At 39.5% G+C, this 21934-nt stretch overlaps 1 protein-coding gene across 3 annotated transcripts in view; it reads right to left on the bottom strand.

Annotated features, from left to right (window-relative positions):
• Positions 1–21934, bottom strand: part of TGS1 (trimethylguanosine synthase 1) — a 51016-nt gene that overhangs the window by 15641 nt on the left and 13441 nt on the right. For 2 of the 3 annotated variants that reach the window (XM_023190146.2, XM_023190149.3), the window contains exons 4-10: positions 21057–21885; positions 17849–17966; positions 15468–15554; positions 12123–12297; positions 9025–9331; positions 5613–5759; positions 3166–3309 (exon numbers count right to left, since the gene is read on the bottom strand). In XM_023190146.2, coding sequence (XP_023045914.1) covers positions 3166–3309; positions 5613–5759; positions 9025–9331; positions 12123–12297; positions 15468–15554; positions 17849–17966; positions 21057–21885 — 1807 coding nt within the window. The remainder of the gene's footprint in view (positions 1–3165; positions 3310–5612; positions 5760–9024; positions 9332–12122; positions 12298–15467; positions 15555–17848; positions 17967–21056; positions 21886–21934) is intronic. The other variant, XM_023190147.3, reaches the window with a different exon arrangement.

Below are 21934 nucleotides of genomic sequence, written 5' to 3'. Positions count from 1 at the left end.
GATAGTAAATAGTAAATTCAAGGAAAAAAGAAAATAACTACTACTCTAGTAAACATGAAAGTAGCTTATCTCTAGGCTATCAGGAGACCATGTAAAGTTAGCAAATATCATGCCTTGGAGCATAGGAGTATTAAAACAGGGGCCACATTTCATCAGCACTGACCTTAAAAATCTATGTAATGGCAAGGCGATAAGATCATTTTCAGTGCAACTTGATTAAAGTCAGTTTCTCTGACTAGACTGAGCAAGGACTGAGTCTGTTTTTTTCTACAGCTACTACGTGCTTTCCAAAATCATATTACGCTTCCTACTTAACATTAACTTCATATAAATTAATGAGATTCAGTAGAAATCTGTTGAAATGAAACTATCATTGATATGTATAATATGAAGATATTTAAAAATATGCATCTTCAGAATGAAAACTAAATAAAAACTCTGCTTCTCAGTGTGGTGGCTCATGTAATTCCAGACTTTTAGAGGTCAAGGAGAGGACTGCTTAAAGCCAGGGTAGTTTAAGACTAGCCTGGGGAATACAGCAAGATCCTGTCCATACAAAAATTTAAAAAAAATTAGCAGGGCATGGTGGCACATGCCTGTAGTCTCAGCTACTTGGGAGGCTGAGATGGGAGGATCATTTGAGCCCGGGAAGTCAAGGCTGCAATGAATCCTGATCATGCCACTACACTTTAGCCTGGGAGATAGAGTGAGACCCTGTCTAAAAACAAAACAAACAAAGAAACAAACAAACAAACAAAACCCTGTTTTATGACCCAGCTATATCAGTTTGGGCAGAATGTTTAACTTCTTCAACCCATTTTTTCCCCTGGGGAAAAGCACATTACCTACCTGACACAGTTACTGGCAGTTACACAGTGGTAGGGGTTTTCTTTCTTGTGATCCCAAAGTCAAGCAACAAATATTATATGACAATGAGGTAATATTTAAATAATTTGTAGTCTCTGAAATTTAAAGCTTTTTGAAAGGTGTCACAGAGGTCATCTAAATTCAATGTCTCCTTTAAATTAAGGTTAAATGATGTCCAAAGTCATAAAGATAGTGAGTGCAAAGGCTGGGACTCCCTGTCTACTGTTCAATACTCTCCTGTTTTGGTATTTTTGGTTTTATAAAATATTACGATCTTGGCTTCAAGTTAGTAGGTGTGTCAGTATAATCTTGGGCAAGTTATTTCATCTTTTTATGTCTCAGTTTACCTGTGAAACACAGATAGTAAGACATAATTCACAAGATTGTTGATTAAATAAATTAATACATATAGTTGGCCCTTAACATGGACATTAGGAGCCCTAACCCCTTGTGAAGTCAAAAATCTGTGTATAATTTTGGACTCCCCAAACTTAACTTTTAATAGCCTACCGTTGACCTAAAGCCTTACCAATAATGTAAACAGTTAATTAACACATATTTTGTACGTTGTATGTATTATACACTGTATTCGTAAAATAAAGGAACCCAGAGAAAAAAACTTACTAAGTAAATCATATGGAAAATACAATTTACAGTACTGTATTTATTGATAAGGTAGGTTTTTATTTTGAGATGGAGTCTCACTCTGTTGCCCAGGTTGATATGCAGTGGCATGATCTTGGCTCACTGCAACCTCCACCTCCCGGGTTTAAGCAATTCTCTTGCCTCAGCCTTCTGAGTAGCTGGGATGACAGGCATGCGCCACCACACCTGGTTAATTTTGTATTTTTAGTAGAGACGAGGTTTTTCCATGTTGGTCAGGCTGGTTGCGAACTCCCGACCTCAAGTGATCGGCCCACCTCGGCCTCCCAAACTGCTGGGATTACAGGCATGAGCCACCGTGCCCAGCCTATAATTTTTTTTAAGAGCCTGGGTCTCACTCTGTTGCCCCAGCTGGAATGCAGTGGTGCACTCCAGCACCACTGCAGCCTGCAACTTCTGGGCTCACGTCCTCCTCCCATCTCAGCCTGAGTAGCCGGGACTATAGGCACACACCACCATGCCTGGCTAATTTTTAAATTTTTTCTTTAGATGGAGTCTCATTTTGTTGCCCAGACTGGAGTGCAGTGGCATGATCTCAGCTCACTGCAACCTCTGCCTCCTGGGTTCAAGTGAGTCTCCTGTCTCAGCCTCTGTAGCTGCGACTACAGGTGCGTGCCACCACGCCCAGCTAATTTTTGTATTTTTAGTAGACGGGGTTTCGCCATGTTGGCCAGGCTGGTGTCAAACTCCCGACCTCAGGTGACCTGTCCACCTCAGCCTCCCAAAGTGCTGGGATTACAGGCATAAGCCACTGTGCCTGGTCAATTTTTAAATTTTTTTCTAGAGACCAGGTTGGTCTCAAACTCCTGGCCTCAAGTGATCCTCCTGCCTCTAACTCCCAAATTGCTAGAATTATGGGCATGAACCGCCGTGCCCAGGCAAATTTTAACTTTTTACAACAGATCTGTGCATATTTTATGGTAGTAAATGATAAAACAAACTAGTATCTACATATGTTTGATGTATTCAAGACATTCTTTTTTTTTTGTTTGTTTTTTTTTTGAGGCGGAGTCTCGCTCTGTCGCCCAGGCTAGAGTGCACTGGCCGGATCTCGGCTCACTGCAAACTCCACCTCCCGGGTTCACGCCATTCTCCTGCCTCAGCCTCCCAAATAGCTGGGACTACAGGCGCCCGCCACCTCGTCTGGCTAGTTTTTGTATTTTTTAGTAGAGACGGGGTTTCACTGTGTTAGCCAGGATGGTCTCGATCTCCTGACCTCGTGATCCACCAGTCTTGGCCTCCCAAAGTGCTGGGATTACAGGCTTGAGCCACCGCGCCCAGCCGGCATTCTTAACTTTTAAATTATTTCAATGTATCTAGGCTACAGGTGATTCATCTGCATTTTTTTTTTTAATTGTCACAAATCTCCAGAACATTTTCCAATGTATTTACTGAAAAAAATCTGGGTGTAAATGGACTCATGCAGTTCAAACCTGTATTGTCCAAGTGTCAACTGTAGGAAGCATTTACACCAGTATGTAATACAAAGTATATGCTTAATATATGCTATTATATCATTTCATATTAAATTATTAATTATATATTAAATCTCAGTAAGATAGGCTGTAGCAAAATCGAAACATTTACTAAATAAACTGGACATAAAATAGTTCTCTTCCATTGATGGCTAATTACCTCTCATTCCTGTTAAGGCAAACTGAATGGTATTTCCTCCAACCCCACAGAATGCGTCTACTACAACATCACATTTGAGGGACTGACTAACACGGCCAGCAATGTGTTCAGCAATCTTCTCGGGTGTAACTGAAAACCAGCCCTCTGCAAAGGAAGATTATTTGTGTTAACATGTTCAATTTCAAGAAGCCAAGGCAAGCATAAACACAGCAAACATAACTATATCTTACATACTTTTAAAAAGCTTAGTTTCCCTTTTTAAAAAATTATAAATTACCCAGTTTTAAAGAAAAAAATTTCAAAGTTTGTTACAAAAAGCAGTACCATTCCCAATTTCCACAGAAATGACCTCATTCTTAACCTAATTCTCTTGTAATACTGTATACCTCCATCTTTGCAATAACTGAATTACAATTTTGATGTTTCTGTTTGAGGCTTTAACTACTGACTCCTGTGGAAAATAGAGAACTAGCTGCTCTAATTGGCTAGCTCCCCTCACTCCACTGAGTTTCCCAATAATTTCACTCCTAAGGTTGAAGCAATAGCCTGGATTTGTATTGGACACTCCAGAAGAAACTGAATTTTTTTTTTTTTTTTGGAGACAGTGTCTTGCTCTGTTGTCCAGGTTGGAGTGCAACGGCACTCCATGATGATGTGCCTGATCTTGCATGATCTTGGCTCACTGCAACTTCTGCCTCCTGGCTTCAAGTGATTCTCACGCCTCAGCCTCCTGAGTAGTTGGTACTACAGGCACAAGCGACCACACCCAGCCAATTTTTGTATTTTTAGGAGAGATGGGGTTTTGCCATGTTAGCCAGGCTGGTCTTGAACTCCTAGCCTCAAGTGATGTGCCTGCCTCAGTCTCCCAAAGTGCTGGGATTACAGGTGTGAGCCACCATGCCTGGCCAAAACTGCATGTTTTTAAAGGGTCAGAAAAAGCAGGAGCTGATAGCAAAAGGCCACAGGGCTGCAGAAGTATAGGAGGAATAGCAGAGCCCTCATTATTTTCAGAAATGAGGTCCTGTGTCCATTCTAGAGGAAACAGAATACTGACCTCCTTCTTTCCTAGTAGGAAAAATTCACATTTTTCAGAAAGACATTTATCTGAACAAAATGATGTGCTGGGCTGGGTGTGGTGGATCACTTGAGCCCAGGAGTTTGAGAGCAGCCTGGGCAACATGGCAAAACCCTGTCTCTACAAAAAATTAGCCAAGCATGATAGTGCTTGCTTGTAATCCCAGCTACTTAGGAGGCTGAGGCATGAGGACTGCTTTAGCTTGGGAGGTGGAGGTTGCAGTGAGCCGAGATTGTGCCACTGTACTCCAGCCTGGGTGACAGAGTGAGACCCTGTCTCAAAAATAAATTAATAAAAAAAATAAAAATAAAAATAAAAGAAAAAGAAAAAGAAAGAAATAAAAATAATGTGTGTTAATTTTCCTGTTGCCTCCCCTTACCAAAACTTTAAATGGCTCTTTGATACGGGAAAAATAAGAACATACACTTTAATATAATTGCAAGTGTTTTCCACTCTTATTTCTCCTTACAAATTCCTATGTACTTCTTCCAATACACAGCATTTTGCAAATTGTTTTAAAAGGGTCAGAGAACCCCTGAAATTCCATCATAGATTAAGAACTTCTGATTTTGATAGTTAATAAAAACCAATATTTAGGTAACCCCAACATGAAAATGAGCATCAGTCTGCAAGACTGAGGTAAGTAAGTTGTTGCAGATCACTGCAGGAAAGCTGGAGAAAGAATTCAAAATTTGCAAAGTTAATTAATTAAATTGTATCTTTCTGCACTAGGTATTTCCTGATCAAGTTTTCCATTTAATAACTTATCAATCGCTTTTGCTATCTATCCTAAGGTGCTACAAATACAGATTAAACCCAAATCTGAAGTTTTAAAAATACACACACACACATATATATACCCAAATTGAAGGACATTCTATAAAATAAATGGCCATTGATCCTTTGAAAAATGTTAGTCATGAAAGACAAAAAAGGCTAAGGAAAGATTCCAGATTAAAGGAAACTAAAGAACATGAAAAATAAATGCAATAAATGATCCTATACTGGAAGGAAACAAAATATGATAAAGGACAAGATTAGGACAATTGATGAAAATAGAGTATAAACTGTAGATTATAATATTGGAACAATGTTAAATTGATAATTTACTGTTTTAAACAACAATATACTTGTTCTTAGGAAATATACGCTAAAGTATTAAGGAGTATGGGCATGATGTGTGTTAAGTACTGATCAGAAAAAGATACACACACATACATATGGAGACAGAATGAGAATGTAAATGGGGCAAAATGTTGAGAATAGCTGAATCTGGGAAAGGGGATATGAACATTCCCTGTATTATTCTTACAACTTTCTGTAAATTTGAAATGGTTTCAAAATAAAGCTAAAAAATACATATATACTTTACCTCTGTCCAACTTAATGCCATCATCAAAACGGGAGAAGAGCCTGTACCTCTGGGCCCAGTATTTTGCCAGCTCAGGAACAGCAGCTATTTCAGGAGGCAGACCATTCACCTTTCTGTTCTTCTTGTTCTTCTTCTTTTTAACTTCAGCTAAAATAAAATATCAAGAATATAGATGCTAACAAAAAATTAGTATCACAAGTGAGTTTATCTAAAAATGAAGCCACACCAAATAATTACAAGCAGAAGATGTACATAATGACACACCCAGAGAAACAGGAAAGCCTGATGGAAACACCACTGGCTTCAATCACGGCCAGCACTTTGCTACTTACTGGCTTTGTAAGCTTGGAAAAGTAACCGAGGCTCTTTAAGCTCCAATTATTAATTTCTATAAAAGGAATGCATGGGCAGAGTGCAGTGGCTCACATCTGTAATCCCAGCACTTTGGGAGGCCGAGGCAGGTGGATCACCTGAGGTCAGGAGTTCGAGACCAGCCTGGCCAACATGGTGAAACCCCATCTCTACTAAAAATACAAAAAATTAGCTGGGCGTGGTGGTGGGCGTCTAATCCCAGTTACTTGGGGGGCTGAGGCAGGAGAATCGCTTGAACCCAGGAGGTGGAGTTTGCAGTGAGCCGAGATCGCGCCACTGCACTCCAGCAACAAAACTCAGTCTTAAAAAAGAAAAAAAAAAAAGAATGATGGGGCTGCACGCAGTGGCTCACGCCTGTAATCCCAGCACTTCAGGAGGCTGAAGCAGGTGGATCACCTGAGGTCAGGAGTTGGAGACCAGCCTGACCAACATGGTGAAACCCTGTCTCTACTAAAAAGAAAAAAAATACAAAAATTAGCCTGGCATGGTGGCAGGCACCTGTAATCCCAGCTACTTGGGAGGCTGACGCAGAAGAATCACTTGAACCTGGGAGGCGGATATTGCAGTGAGCTGAGAATGCGCCACTGCACTCCAGCCTGGGTGACAGAGCAAGACTCTGTCTCCAAAAAAAAAAAAAAAAAAAAAGAAAAAAAGAAAAAAGAATGAATGAGTGAGTGGTATTTTACTAACTTAATTCACAGCAATGATAGGAAATATGTAGAAATACTGCTATAGACATAAAAGTTATTACTTCTGCTAGCCAAGATACTGCTTTATGTGGTGAATTATAGAAATCTAAACATTTCCTTTCTGTCAAGGACTAGATTAGGCTCTAGCTCTCACCCACATCAAAGTCACCTGGCATCTGAGAACCTGAAACAAGGGTCACCAGCTCCATTCTGTAGAAAAGAATCTCATTCATTCAGAGGCTGATTTTTTCCTTAATTAATTTTTATCTGTTTGGTTATTTGGTTTCAGTCCTCAGCAAATCAGAAGCAACAACATAGACAGATGAGACTTTTGTCAGAGTTAAGTATAAAGACAAGAGGCGATGGCTAACAAAGAATAAGACTCCATTACACACTCAAATGGTCCTCAAGGATTGGACTATGTCCTAATACATTTATCTTATCATTGTAAATAGTAAAAAGTGTCATCATGAGTCAGTAAGGTCAGATCTTCCTATCCCCAAAAAAGTGTCACCAATAGCAAAGTACGGTGATTATTTCTCAACAGGGAGTATAATGACATTGTGGGTGGAATAATTCTTTGTTGTGCAAGACCATCTCGTACATGACTTAACATTAAGTAACAGAGTACTAAAGCCAGAATTTCTAATGTCACTCTAACAACCAGCATCTTCCAAATGCCCCTATGAAGGTGGTACTACCCCAGGTAAGAACAACCAGCATCATGAGAACTGGTGTTTATGGAAATGGGGTAGTGCAGGAAAATGGGACTTAGCAATCAGAGAAGCTGGTAATGAGTCCTAGCTATGCCACTTACTTGGGTTAATTTTTATATTTCTCTCAGCTTTTCTTTCTGTATTTCCAGAAGGGAAAATAATTCCACCTACTTCCTTGGGCTACCTTACAGATTAAATGAGAATAAGGCACATAAAAGCATTTCAGAAACCTACAAATGTCCTATGAACATCAGTTATTATAACATTGACAATAAAAGAAATGTAAACTACTGTAGTATGCTGTTTAGAATGCAAAGAAGTAAGTGATAGATCAGAGATACACGCACCCACACTTGCACTAAGAAAAAAAAAAAATCAAGACTCAAGTTATTTTCCATAGAAATAAATTAAGAAAAATGATGATCGCCGGGCGCGGTGGCTCAAGCCTGTAATCCCAGCACTTTGGGAGGCCGAGACGGGCGGATCACGAGGTCAGGAGATCGAGACCATCCTGGCTAACACGGTGAAACCCCGTCTCTACTAAAAATACAAAAAAAAAAAACTAGCCGGGCGAGGTGGCGAGCGCCTGTAGTCCCAGCTACTCCGGAGGCTGAGGCAGGAGAATGGCGTAAACCCGGGAGGCCGAGCTTGCAGTGAGCTGAGATCCGGCCACTGCACTCCAGCCGGGCGACAGAGCAAGACTCTGTCTCAAAAAAAAAAAAAAAAAAAAAAAAAAGAAAAATGATGATCACAACAAATGTTTCATAATACCATTATTAAACTATATAAGAGCTTTTGCTATAAAAATTCTAATACAAAAGTACATAAATTGAAGATGTTACTCAGTTCATTCATTAGCGCCAACTGCTCTGAATACTTTTTAAATTAATGTGCCATCGAAAACACATGACTATCATCAACCACACACACAAAATAAAAAAATATCAAAAGGAAACCAGTCTGAGCACGGTGGCTCATGTCTGTAATCCCAGCACTTTTTTGGAGGCCAAGGTGGGAGGATTGCTTGAACCTCTGGCAAGCAGCCTGAGCAATATAGTGAACCCTGGATCTCTACAAAAAAAAATTAGAAAATTAGGCAGGCATGGTGGTATGTGCATGTAGTCCCAGCTACTCAAGCTGAGGTGGGAGGACTGCTTGAGCCCTAGGGGTCAAGGCGTAGTGAGCTGTGATCACGCCACTGCACTCTACCCTGCTACCCTGGGTGACAGAATGAGACCCTGTCTCCAAAAAAAAAAAAAAAAAAAAAAAGGGAAGAAGTAAACCAAAGCTATACCACATGTGTAGAGGTCAAAGGATGGTCACCTTTAGCCCATGGAACTGAGCAGCAGCAGAGGCCAAGCTGAACTGCAGACAGTGGTCTGTAGGCACAATGCTCCCAACAGTCTTTCCTTTTCAACTTGATCATGTTCGCTCAGCCAAGAGTGAGGAGTGCTATGGGTGCTAAGTCATACCCAGTTAGAACATGTACACTTAATATGACTTCTCTCACTTAAAAATAAATAGCAGTGACTCCTTAGGTACAGAAGATTCACAAGTGAAAACTAAGAAAAAACATATTAATGGAAAAAAAAATTATCTAAATTCATTAGCCAGTTGAAGCATATTTAGTGTTACCTTCAGTTTCTGCCTGGAAGGAATCTGGTACTTCTTGAATAACACAATCTTGCTCGTCTGGAACAGTTGCTACCAAGCTGTCTCCTTCACAGTTTTCTGTTTCAAGTTCACCAGCTGAAGATGCGCTCTGACAATGTTCAGGTTCTGGATTACTAGTCTCCAGGAGGTCGTCACCTTTTTTAACAGACATGTCTTGTTCCTCTGAATCACTACTTGTGGAAGTGTCGTGCACATTGTCATGAGAAGACGATTCTTGTGATGCTTCTCCATCCATTGGTTTGTTAACCCATGTGAGGAATTTTTCTACCTTAAATTTTAAGATGACACCATGAGCAGGAATTCCAAACTACACAGACTCTTCCTACCTTTTACCATCTGTGACTTGACTGACAAGTTGTGTCAAAATTATTGGCTTTGAAAAGTAGACTGCATCACACAAGCTAATAGTAATTCTGACCTAATCAGAATGTTATCTGGGCATGCTATGACCTTATTAAAGTTTTCTTTAAAAGGAAGAAAATATCAGATTAAACACTTCCTGCTATCAATAAACACTAAGAGGATAAAGTCAAACTGTCCCAGTGGCTTTTCCATAAGGATTCCTAACAATTTAACTGTGCTGTGTGCAACAGCTACATTACAAATGTACCTACTTACTACTGAATCATTAATTTTAGTTTTTCAAATTATATAGACTTTTCTGCAATGTTCAAGTTGCAATCTATGTAAATATTACTTAGCATCAAAGATGAACCCTAAAAAGCTTTAGGGCCAATTTTTCTGTAAGAATAGAAGCAGTGTATCTTGGAAAAAATGAAAGTTGCCTTTTAATGCAATAGTAGAGCTAGTAAGATATGTCCTAGCAAGTGTTTGTTCTTTGAAATGTAAACAAGGCTCAGCATCAGATCATATACTTCTTTGCATCTTCTGTAACATAAATATTCTTCCGAGCTTGTCTTCATGACTTTTCTAAGAGGGAGGAAATTAGAATGGAAGTGGTGGACATGATGAGCAACAACCCAGAATCTTCCTCTAAGGGAATATGCCTATAAACAAATTAGGCATCTAAGTTAGACGTAGCAGTCACATACCTTTTTTCCTCAGCAATGCCTAGCAGCTATGTTTCTGCACTCATCTACAGATGAATGCATGGGGGCTATTACATCCAACACATTATGGAAAGTCCTACGGCACTGACTGGACTAATACTAGGCAGTCTGTTTCAGATATAACTAGCACCACTAAATGTATTTATTAAAATATCACCAGCAGCCAGTCAACCTGAAATGTAATACAAAATAAAACCAGTTATATATATGTAGCATATTTTACAAGTATGCTGAAGTTAGGGAGGACAATGTTTCTTGAGGGGAAACCAGAGTCATCTGACTAGCCTTAAAAACGAACAACAGAAACAGAGTCATCATGGAGTCTAAGATTATGGTCTACTGTCCCAAAGAGCTGCTGGAGATGTGACTGACATCAAGGTTCTGCTCATTAGAAAGTGTTTTTTATCCCTTTGAATAAAGAAGGGTAATTCATCACACAAAGCAATTTCCTAACTAATGTTGTTTCCCAGGTACTTGGATGGCAGATATAGCAAAGTCCAAGAGAGGGAATATGAATATTTCAGGTAATAATGTGAAACAATAAATTGGACTTGTGTTTCATGCTATCAGGGTGAACTTGTTACAGGTATAAACTGACTGATCACTTCTGGAAGAACTCAGAATTAAAGCTTGTAATATTAAGCTGTATCAGAATTTGGACTATTAGGATCCTACTGGTATGGTTTGGCTGTGTCTCCACCCAAATCTCATCTTGAATCATAGTTCCCATAATCCCCACGTGTTGTGGGAGGAACCAGGTAGAGATGGTTGAATTATAGGGGCGGTTTCTCCCATCCTCTTCTTGTGATGGTGAGTTAGTTCTTATGAGATCTAATGGTTTTATAAGGTGCTTCCTCCTTTGCTGGGCACTCATTTCTCTCTCTAGCTGCCATGTGAGTAAGGAGTTGTTTGCTTCCCTTTCCACCACAACTGTAAGTTTCCTGAGGCCTCCCCAGCCCTGCAGAACTGTGAGTCAATTAAACCTCTTTCCTTCAAAAATTATCCACTCTTAGGTATATCTTTATTAGCAGCCCAAGAACAGACTAATACACCTACTTAGCTTGAAACAGAAGATAAATTGCTCCTTGTTCTTGTCTGTTACTACATAGGCAAGGCTGTGTTTTTGTTTTTTGAGATGGAGTCTTACTCTGTCAGCCAGGCTGGAGTGCAATGGCGTGATCTCAGCTCACTACAACCTCCGCCTCCCAGGTTCAAGTGATTATCCTGCCTAGCCTCCTGAGTAGCTGGGATTACAGGCGCTTGCCACCACGCCTGGCTAATTTTTGTATTTTTAGTAGAGATGGGGTTTCACCATGTTGGCCAGGCTGGTCTCGAACTCCTGACCTCAGGTGATTCATCCACCTCGGCCTCCCTAAGTGCTGGGATTACAGGTGTGAGTCACCATGCCCGGCCAAGGTTGTGTGTTTTTGTTTGTCTGAGACGGAGTTTTGCTCTTGTTGCCCAGGCTAGAGTACAATGGCGCCACCTCGGCTCACCACAACCTCCGCCTCCTGGGTTCAGGCGATTCTCCTGCCTCAGCTTCCCAAGTAGCTGGGATTACAGGCAAGCGCCACCATGCTGGCTAATTTTGTATTTTTAGTAGAGACGGGGTTTCTCCACACTGGTCAGGCTTGTCTGGTACTCCCGACCTCAGGTGATCCCCCCACCTCAGCCTCCCGAAGTGCTGGGATTATAGGCGTGAACCATTATAGGCGTAAACCATGCCCAGCGGCTGCTTTTTTTAAAATCATGTCAGACACTACTACTTTGTAGCTTTCAAACACTTCCTTTTCACCCCACCTCCACTTGCCTTTTTGCAGATTTAGTTTACATAACATATGCCTTCAAGAAGCAAGTCAAAAAAAAAAAAAATTATGTACCTTGATACCTGCATAGAAACACGCTTCCTACTTGAATACAACAATTTTAAGAGGTCAAACTTACAAAACATGATTCTATCTACAAGTATACAACAAAATTTATACATACCTTACTCAGAGTTTTGCTTTTCTTGAAAAATGGTTTTTCTGATTCTTTGGTAAAGAAGATGTGTTTGTTTTTCATCTTTACTTGTCTGCGCATGTCCAGGTACTTAGACTTATGCTTCATATTCTTCTCTAAATATCTGACCTGCCGATGACTGAAATTTGGAATTCCGCCATATCTGTGACCAGATCAAAACAAGTGATTCACACCTTAAATTCCAGGATTATATTTCCTTATAGGAAAAGAGAATGAAACTAACACTTTCACTTATTTTTACACCATTTTAATTCTCTTTTTAAAATTATGAAAATGAGAAAATCAAGTTCAACTTGCAGAAGAGTTGATTGTCTTTTACGTTAATTCTAAAGCAAATGTGTAACACTAAAGTTGGGAAGCGCAACGTATCTAATATAGAGCAGAAAGTGGAAATCACATAGTAGACTGCAATAAATAGTGTGTGTGTGTGTGTGTATATAATATATATATATAAAACCCTATTCCCTTGTTAGCGAAATATAAATATTTTCAAGGTGGGGTGATATCAAAGCTCTTTAACACATTTCTGGATGGGTTTGAATTATCTAAATCTGAGCTTACAAAAAAAGCAAACCCTTAGTATCTAAATAATTAGGGAATGTCTGATTTAACCATCTGAAATTTTCCAGTCCTAAAAGATATGTATCTGTTACGAAGCCCCTTTTGATTATAGTAAGCCTCAATTAACTCCCTTTCCTACAAACTGTTAGGGACTTAAGAATGTCACATACACTTTAGCATTTATAAAATACAGAATACTTTGGGTTTAAATGTCAGGTCTTACTTTGTAGCCATATTATAAACTTCGTTTAATAAACAGGATATTTTATCCTTCTCTTTTAAGTAGAATTGGGTGCTCCAAATAGAAGAGTAGTTAAGTTAAATCTCAGGCAAGAAAAGAAATAGACCTCTACAAGAGTATACAACCAAAATCAACCCAAGGATTCCTCAATAAAACTACATGTGCATAGTAATAAATCCTGCCAGGAATTTAAGAACCTTTTTACATTGCTAAACTTTATGATCTTAGCCTTTAATGATAATATGAACTATTGATTATAGGAACTATAATTGCCTTGAAATACCTAAGGGAGAAAAACTGATAATCTTTAGAAACTGTAAGAGTCAACATGTACTTCTGAACTAATTTGAATTCAATTCAATTTTGAGGCATTCCTCATGTCCCTTTCTTGCTGATTTCATAATGTGTAGGTATCTGTATTTCACAACTTATGAAACAGATAAGTAGGACCTGAAATCTCAACCCTTAGAAACATCAAAGAACCCCGTCATGGTTTAGATTACTGGTGTAAGCTGTCTTCATCAGGCCTTACCTACTCAGTTTAGTCTTCACGTCATGTGCGATAAAATCTCTAGCTGTTCTAACACAATTACCTAATTATTCAAACACATTCCTTTATATTTAATGCTTCGGCATTTATTCCCAGAGACATCTTATGTCTTCTATACACAAATGTTCATAGCAGCTTTGTTGACTTTTGAAAATTCATTTTATTTTTTTATTTTCTGCCTTGCTATGTTACCCAGCTGGTCCTGACCTCTGGCTCCAGGCAATCTTCTCACCTCAGCTTCCCCAAGGGCTGGGATTACAGGTGTGAGCCACTGCACCTGCACTGTCGCTTTATTTGTAATAGCAAAATGCCAGAAATAATCCAAATGCCCTTCAATTGTTGCATGGTTGAACAAATTTTGGTATATCCATACACTGGAATTCTATTCAGCAATAAGAAGGAATAAATGGACTGGGCATGGTGGCTCATGCCTGCAATCCCTGCACTCTAGGAGGCTGAGATGGGAGGATCACTTGAGGCCAGGAGTTTAAGACCAGCCTAGGTAACATATCAAGACCCCATCTCTATGAAAAAACTTAAAACAGCACTGCACTCCATCCTGCGTTACAGAGTGAGACCCTAAGGAAGGCAGGCAGGCAGGCAGACATAATAACCTGGAGGGACCTTCTAGGGTATTATGCTTAGATCTTAGAAAGCAATTTACATGTTGTTAATTAGGACAACTGATAAAACACAATGCCCTCATTTACAGAATTAGCTAAATGTTTCTACCAACAAGTGTCCACGGTACACTGTTGAGGGAGAAAAGCAAGCTGAAGAGTACCTATAATATGACCTAATTTTTCTGTTTTACACAAAGAGAAGCAAAATGTGTGTACATGGCCAGGTGCAGTGGCTCACGCCTGTAATCCCAGCACTTTGGGAGGCCGAGGTGGGCAGATCACCTGAGGTCAGGAGTTTGAGACCAGCCTGGCCAATATGGTGTAACCCCGTCTCTACCAAAAATACAAAAAAAAAAAAAAAAAAATTAGCTGGGCGTGGTGGCGCATGCCTGTAGTCCCAGCTACTTGGGGGACTGAGGCAGGAGAATCGCTTGAACCCAGGAGGCGGAGGTTGCAGTGGGCAGAGATCGCGCCACTGCGCTGCAACCTGGGTGACAGAGTGAGACTGTCTCAAAAAACAAAACAAAACCAACAAACAAAAAATGTGTATACATGTACGTAGTCATAGCACACAACAATAAATTTGGAGGGAAATATGCCAAACTCTTTTTTTTTGAGTCTCACTCTGTTACTCAGGCTGGAGTGCAGTGGCATTATCATGGCTCACAGCACCCTCAACCTCCCGGACTCAAGTGATCCTCCCATCTCAGCCTCCCAAGGAGCTGGAAACACAGGCATACACCACTAAACCGAGCTGATTTTTAAATTTTTAGTAGAGACAGGGTCTCCCTATATTGCCCAGCCTCCCAAAGTGCCAAATTCTTTAAAACACTGCCTACATCTGAGAATGACTGGAAGCAAAATATTTTTTACTTTTTACTTGTTATTTGGGTTGTTTTAATTTTACTCTTTCATAATAAAAAGAGGTTATTGCAGATTTCAACTTTTCATGGCATGTTTGCTATGGTCTTCACATGTACAGACGTGAGATACTAGGTGAGAAGAGAACCATGCTTAGAAGTCACAAAAGCTGGGCCTAAATTCCCTCTCCAGTAAATAATGTGATCTTGACCAAGTCAAAGCCTCTGTGAGCTACAATTGCTTTATCTATGAAACGGAGTAACAACACTGGATTGCTATAAAGGGCAACTGAGTTAAAGCATATGAACACATCAAATGTACAGGGATATCTCTACCACAATTCTAACAAGAAGTGTTTTAATTAATGATAACATCTCAACACATGATCATTTATTAGTTATCTGAGTATCAGAGTGCTCTAAGATAGCTGAAGTGGTTAGGACTTTGGGAAAACAATAGCTTTTATGAATAATTACTTTTGTCCTGAGCCATACTTGAATCCTAGAAGGGAACCACTGTCATCAAAGTCTGAAGCTGGGTTTTCATCAATGTCCAGTTCATGGCTAAACAAATAAAGAAAAGGTAAACAGTGATCAGCCATTACTACCAGAGCCCACCAGTTCAGATAAATATAAAAAAGGCAATATAATCGACCCATGAAACTTCCCATCACCGTAATCAACCATAGTTCTCAGATCCAGGAAACCAGAAAAAAGAATAATTAGAATTTTCCAAATGAGGTTAAGTACCCAGGAGTGTTTGGATAAGTACTCCCGTTTTAATCCATGTCAAGTAATGATTTCTATTCCTGGGTATGGTACAAATATCATCTCTCAATTTTCCCGAAACAACACCAGTAAAAGCTGCAGCCTTAAATTAATCTCCCAAAGTGATTTCTCCAGAGGTTTCCCTTAAAAACAAACAAGGAAAGGTTTGGTAAGCATCAATCCAATCCAAAAAAATTTTAAAAGAAAAAAATTATTAAAAAGAATAACGTTGTGATACAAGTGACGTTAGGTAACCCAGGAGAATCCATCTACCAGAGATATTTTAGTAACCAGTGACTACCGCTGGCCATAATTCCAAGTAAAGGAAAATGGTGAGAAATAATTCTTACAAAATTTGTCCTTTAAAATAAGTTATGCTCATTGAACACACATGATCTTTGCCTTCAGTAACTAGCAGGAACTGGGGAGTTAACAAGCAATGTCTACCATATAGAGGGAGCACAGCAGAGGCACGCTTGTTTTTCCAGAAGCCATTTGGAGTACAACTGTCTTACGTGGAGCACCTCATATCCTGTCAGAGAAATGAAGTGTCCAGCTAACTTCCAAGTTCAGTAATGATTCATCCTTTCCTTGCTACTTACAGCATTAGCATCTGACTACATCCCACCTTACATTATTCTCTACGTGTTTAATTATGTGTAGAAGTAGTATAAACCTCCAAGAAAAAAATGTAGGGATGAACACACACACACACACACACACATAAAAGAACTTTTATTTGGTTATAAAACACGAAAACAGAGCTGCAGTTTGGGACATAAGCACAGAATGAGGTGGCCTCATGAAATGTCCAAAGAAGAAAGGAAAAGGTTAGAGTTTCACTGAGGAAAGAGGTCACGCACGTTGTTTAGAAAGTTAGTTCACGGGCACTGGCAGCATCTTACAACAAACAGCTGGTGAGCTTTCATTAGGAGAGCCAGAGGTTGTTAGGTGGAACTTGTAATCTGAGAGTCATGGTTAGGCCTCTGCAGTTTTGAATTGGGCTTGTGAGACTGTGTCAGGCACATGTTCCTGTATAAACAGCTATCTGTTCTTGTGTGATGTTTTGGCTTGGAAAAATTTCTTGTGACAGTTCCTGTTATCAGGCAAATAGTGCATGAGAGTCTTTCATGGCCTTCCCTGGTGACATTTTACCAGTGTTTGACACAAGTGACTGTTTTGACTCTTACAGCTTTCACAGTGGTAAACAGAAATTGCACTGCTTTGAGTAGGTGGTCTGGGCTCTGGCTTTAGAACTGCCATTGCTATGAAGACACTCTGAGCAACAAAGATACTCACTCCTACTTGCCTCAGTGTTCCTATCTATACAATGAGAGCATGACCTTGAGGTCTTTTTCAGCAATACAAATCTGGGATAAGATATATCCAGACTTTTGAGAAACATTAGAACTGGTGAGAGAGAGAGGATATGAATCTAATTATTAGTTAAAAGTTATGATTCATTGATAGCTACTAAGTGTCAGATATATTACATGCCAGCTCCTGTCCACCCAATGATCACAAAAAAGGCATCAATCCAATCTTATAGATGAGAAATTAAGAAATGTACTTAGGCCAGGTGTGGCTCACACCTGTAATCCCAGTGCTTTGGAAGGTCAAGGCAAGTGGATCACTTGAGGCCAGGAGTTTCACATCAGCCTGGGCAATACAGCGAGACCCTGTCTCTACAAAAAATTTTAAAAAACTAATCAGGAGTGGTGGCACACGCCTGGAGTCCCAGCTACTCAAGGCAGAAGGATCAACTGAGGTGAGGAGTTCAAGTTCAATTGAGCTGAGGAGTTCAAGATCATAGTGAGCTATGATTGTGCCATGTACTCCAGCCTGAGCGATAAAGCGAGACTGTGTCTTAAAAAAAAAAAAGAAGGAAATGTACTCAGAGTTTCTGAGTAGCAGAGTTTGGCTCTGACCAGAGGTCTAGGTCCAAGGGCTCAGAATCTTACCAGTAGACCTTGCCTCTTCTTACATGATTACCAATGCTGTGAACATAACAATCATTTAATAACCACTTGCTTACGGATACAAATGCTTACTCTAACACACTCTGGTGAGAGAGGTCTCATGCAACTTACCTCCTCTTCAGTTTGCTTGGCTTATGCTCAGGTGGATCTTCCTCACTTTCATCTCCATCAGTACCACTGGCATGTGGTCTGTCTTTGCTTGTGTTTGTTCCTGAAGACTTCTGTGAATCTAAAGAGGCAGAAATATTGCAGTAGGTTTTCCCCCTTGGTTTGACAACTTTTCTGCTATTTGCAAAGCCAATCAAAATATTTTAGCACCTTTTCTGCAATGCACTGTACATGTGCATCAAAGTACCAGGTCACATCTACCTGTTTGTGTGTCTATATGCAGAGTCTGAGTATTTTAAAAATCCTAACTATAAGGTTTGTTAAATTAAATTTAGCCTAAAGCTGTCCGTGTACACATTTTAAGCTCAGCTTAAAGGTTTCTCCACACTTAGTGAACTGTAACCTAATTGGTTGTATAAAAAGACTATAACCTACTCTTGTACCAAGCACAGTTTTGGCTAATCACAGGCAGCCAACTGTTCAAATGGTGTTCAAGTAAGGCAAAAACTGGGCTGTAACCAATCTAGCTGTTTCTGTACCTCACTTCTGCCTTCTGTACATCATTTTTCTTTCTCTGTCTATAAATGTTATTCCAATCATGTGGCAACCCTGGAGTTGCTCTGAACCTATTCTGGTTCCGGGAGCTGCCTGATTCAAGAATCGTTCTTTGCTCAATTAAACTCTATTAAATTTAATTTGTCTAAAGTTTTTAACAGGTTTTAAAATGTTCATGATCTAACTACTTAAAAAAAACCAACAAACTAAAACCACTTCTTCATAGCTGCCCAAATCTACACAAATTAACCCACAAAGCTGCCTTTGTGTAGCTGTTAGCAGTCACATTCTTATGGAATTTTAATTGAAATGACTGTAAAGGGGGCATACTCACATTGAGTAAGAAGCATTTCTCTTCATTTGCCTTTAATATAGTATGAAAGTAACATTAGTAATGAGAGTAACAAAGACAATACTATCTTTAAGAAGAGTTCTTTAACTTACGGTGACAAAAACTGAGGCACAAATCTGTCTTTGTTCTCTATCTTGTCAGACTGGAAGAAAGCGGGTAGCTGAGACCAGGAGGAAAAAGATGTCTGCAGGGTAGACAGTGGGAAGCTTTCACTCTTTCAGAAAAGCACCAACCACAAAGAGTAGAAAACATACTTACATAGAAGCATAACCTATACCTTAAATTTTGAACTCACGGGAGGATCTAAAACAAATCAAAATCTAAAACCCTCATATTAATCCTGATGGCAGACAAACTGGAGTTATTACAGTAGTGGACAATCTATAAACATAAGTAAGGGAACAGGCAACAGAAGGCAGAGACTGTGAGAATTACTGTGTTTGGCAAAGAAAAAAGCGGGCAGATGAGGGAGGAGAACCAAAGAGGGTAAATGAGACAGTAAGTCAGAGGCCAAAACAATGCCCAATATGTATATTATAAATTTTATGGTCAAAATATGTACAGAAAGGTATCAGGAGAGTATAGAAGAGTATCAGAGTATTAATATAAAATCTTCAGATAAAAAAGGATGGCTGTGCATGGTGGCTCACACCTATGCACTTTGGGAGGCTGAGGCGGGAGGATCACTTGAGGTCAGGAGTTTGAGACCAGACTGGCCAACACAGTGAAACCCTGTATCTACTAAAAATACAAAAAAAACACAATTAACTGGAAGTGGTGGCACACATCTGTAGTCCCAGCTACTCGGGAGGCTGAGGCTGGAGAACTGCTTGAGCCCGGAGGTGGACCCTGCAGTGAGCTGAGATCGTGCCACTACACTCCAGCCTGGGCGACAGAGTAAGACTCCATCTCAAAATAAAAGTGAAAATATATCACCTAAATAGAAAGGAATGAGAATATTATAGTGAGGTAGGTTCCACTATAAGAATCTAAGAATACAGAGAAAAAAGCAAGTTGGCAGAGCTCTTTAGAAACTCTCAGCTGGATGAAGTATTATCAGCAATCTGAGATAAGCAAAGCAAATCTGATGGCTAAGTAAAAGGTCAAAACCATTTGACAAAGGAGTAAGGCTGAGAAGAAAGTTCCTCTACACTAGATGTCCTCAGCATGTAACATCAGGATGCCAAAACTTCAGGATATGCAGATGTCACAGAAATTCCCTCCTCTCTCATTTTCCTGGTGCTGTTAATTGGCAGAACCCTCTCCTTAGCAAGAACACTGATATGGTTTGGATGATTGTCCCCTCTAAACCTCATATTTAAATGTGATCCCTAATGTTGGAAGTGGGGTCTGGTGGGAAGTGTTTGGGTCATGGAGCAGATCCTTCATGAATGGCTTGGTGCCTCCTCATGGTAATGAGTTACTGCAATATCTGATTGCTAACCAGAGCCTGGGACATCCCCCTCTCTCTTGCTGTCTCTCTTGCCATGTGGCATGCCTATTCCGCTTTCACCTTCTGCCATAATTGCAAGGTTCCTGGGGCCCTCACCAGGAGTTGATGCTGAGGCTATGCTTCCTGTGCAGCCTGCAAAACTGTGAGCCAAAATAAACCTCTTTTCTTTATACATGCCTCAGTCTCAGGTATTCCTTTACAGCAACGCAAAGTAAACATTCTCATTCTACCCTACTCCGATTAACTCCTTTCAAAGCACTTCTCATTGGCATTCTCTAGTCCTGAGTGGCACCAGTTTGCACAAGCCTTTTTTTTGTTTGATCAGTTATTCAGGAATCAACCAAGTTCCTTATCCTGGATATTTTATTGATGAGAATCCTGAAATTATTCCAGTTATAAATTAATTCTGGGCCCCGTTGAGATCTTTTTTCACAGCAAGATTTTGCTTGTCCTACATGAATTCCACATATGACTCATAAGACATTTGCCTAATGTCAAATGTACGTTCTCAATTGCTTTCTAACATGCCTCTTATAAACTCATTTGCTCTGAAAAACTAAAAGTTCCAAGCTCACTCTAAATTAGATTTCTCAAGAGATTCCACGTTTTCCTTCATTAGCCACCAAAGTACAAGAAGGAATGATATTTTTGAGAACTGTATGCAAATACTCTTATTAACAGAAAAGGGTAACAACTTGTGATATGAAAATAGAATGGATTAAATCATTTCATTATTATATGAAATGTAGTTGGTATTATTTAACTCTACAATAAAGGATTAGTAGTTATTTTGCTGAATGAATTCATTTTGCTAACCATTACATGGCAGAATAAATCTTGGTTAATCTTACCCTGAGCTGGTGGGTCTGTGCTTGTATTCCCTGGTGAGTTGCTTTCCTCATTGGTTCCTCCATTATGTGGTTCACTTTGGCCGGAAGCAGGGCACTCTCTTCTGCTACTAACTTCACTTAGCTGTTGATGACAATCATGACTTGTAGAGGAATCTAATTGGCTCTGTTTTACATCCTCTGAATTCAGTTTTATGTTACTAATTCCATCAAGTATTTCACTACAATCCTTATCACTTGTACCAGAGCTGTCATTATCAACTATAATAGGTGAAGATGGAAAAGATACTAAGTCAACTTTCAAGCATTTTTCATCTTTCTTGTTGTCAGCTTCTGTTTTAGATGTGTAAGTATCTGTATCACAGCTTTGCAAAGCATCAAAAGTCCAACCCTGAGCTTCCCAATACTGAAACTGTTCCAAATAATACCAATAAAGTTGACTATAATGTTGCTCCCATTCTTCCTTTGTATCAGGAAAGTTCCAAGGTTCAGAGGACAGTGCTTGATCCGGATGTTTTTCTTGCCAACTTTGCCACAATAGTCCTCCTCCATATTCATTCCAATACTTTTCCCATTTCTCTGTAATTTCTAGCTTTGGAGATAATGTATTTTCCACAGGAAGATTTTCTGTCTCAGTATCTTTTTTGCTTTGAAGTTCACATATTCTGGTGTTCTCATACTGTTCAATTGAAGATGGATCATCTGAAGCCAAAATGTGTTCTTCTTCATATTCTTTTCTCCAAGATTCTTGCATAATTTCATCTAAGTATTTCTTTTGATGTTTTTTCTTTTTCTTTTTTATTTTAACTTTATTTCTAGTATTCATAGATACCTACATCAGATAAATAATTTGAATATAAAATGCACTTCATGAACTATAC

This window comes from Piliocolobus tephrosceles, chromosome 7, assembly GCF_002776525.5.
Source record: "Piliocolobus tephrosceles isolate RC106 chromosome 7, ASM277652v3, whole genome shotgun sequence".
NCBI classification, from domain to species: Eukaryota; Metazoa; Chordata; class Mammalia; order Primates; family Cercopithecidae; genus Piliocolobus; species Piliocolobus tephrosceles.
The sequence above is the reverse complement of the archived record's forward strand: the minus strand, read 5'-3'. Positions and strand labels throughout refer to the sequence as shown.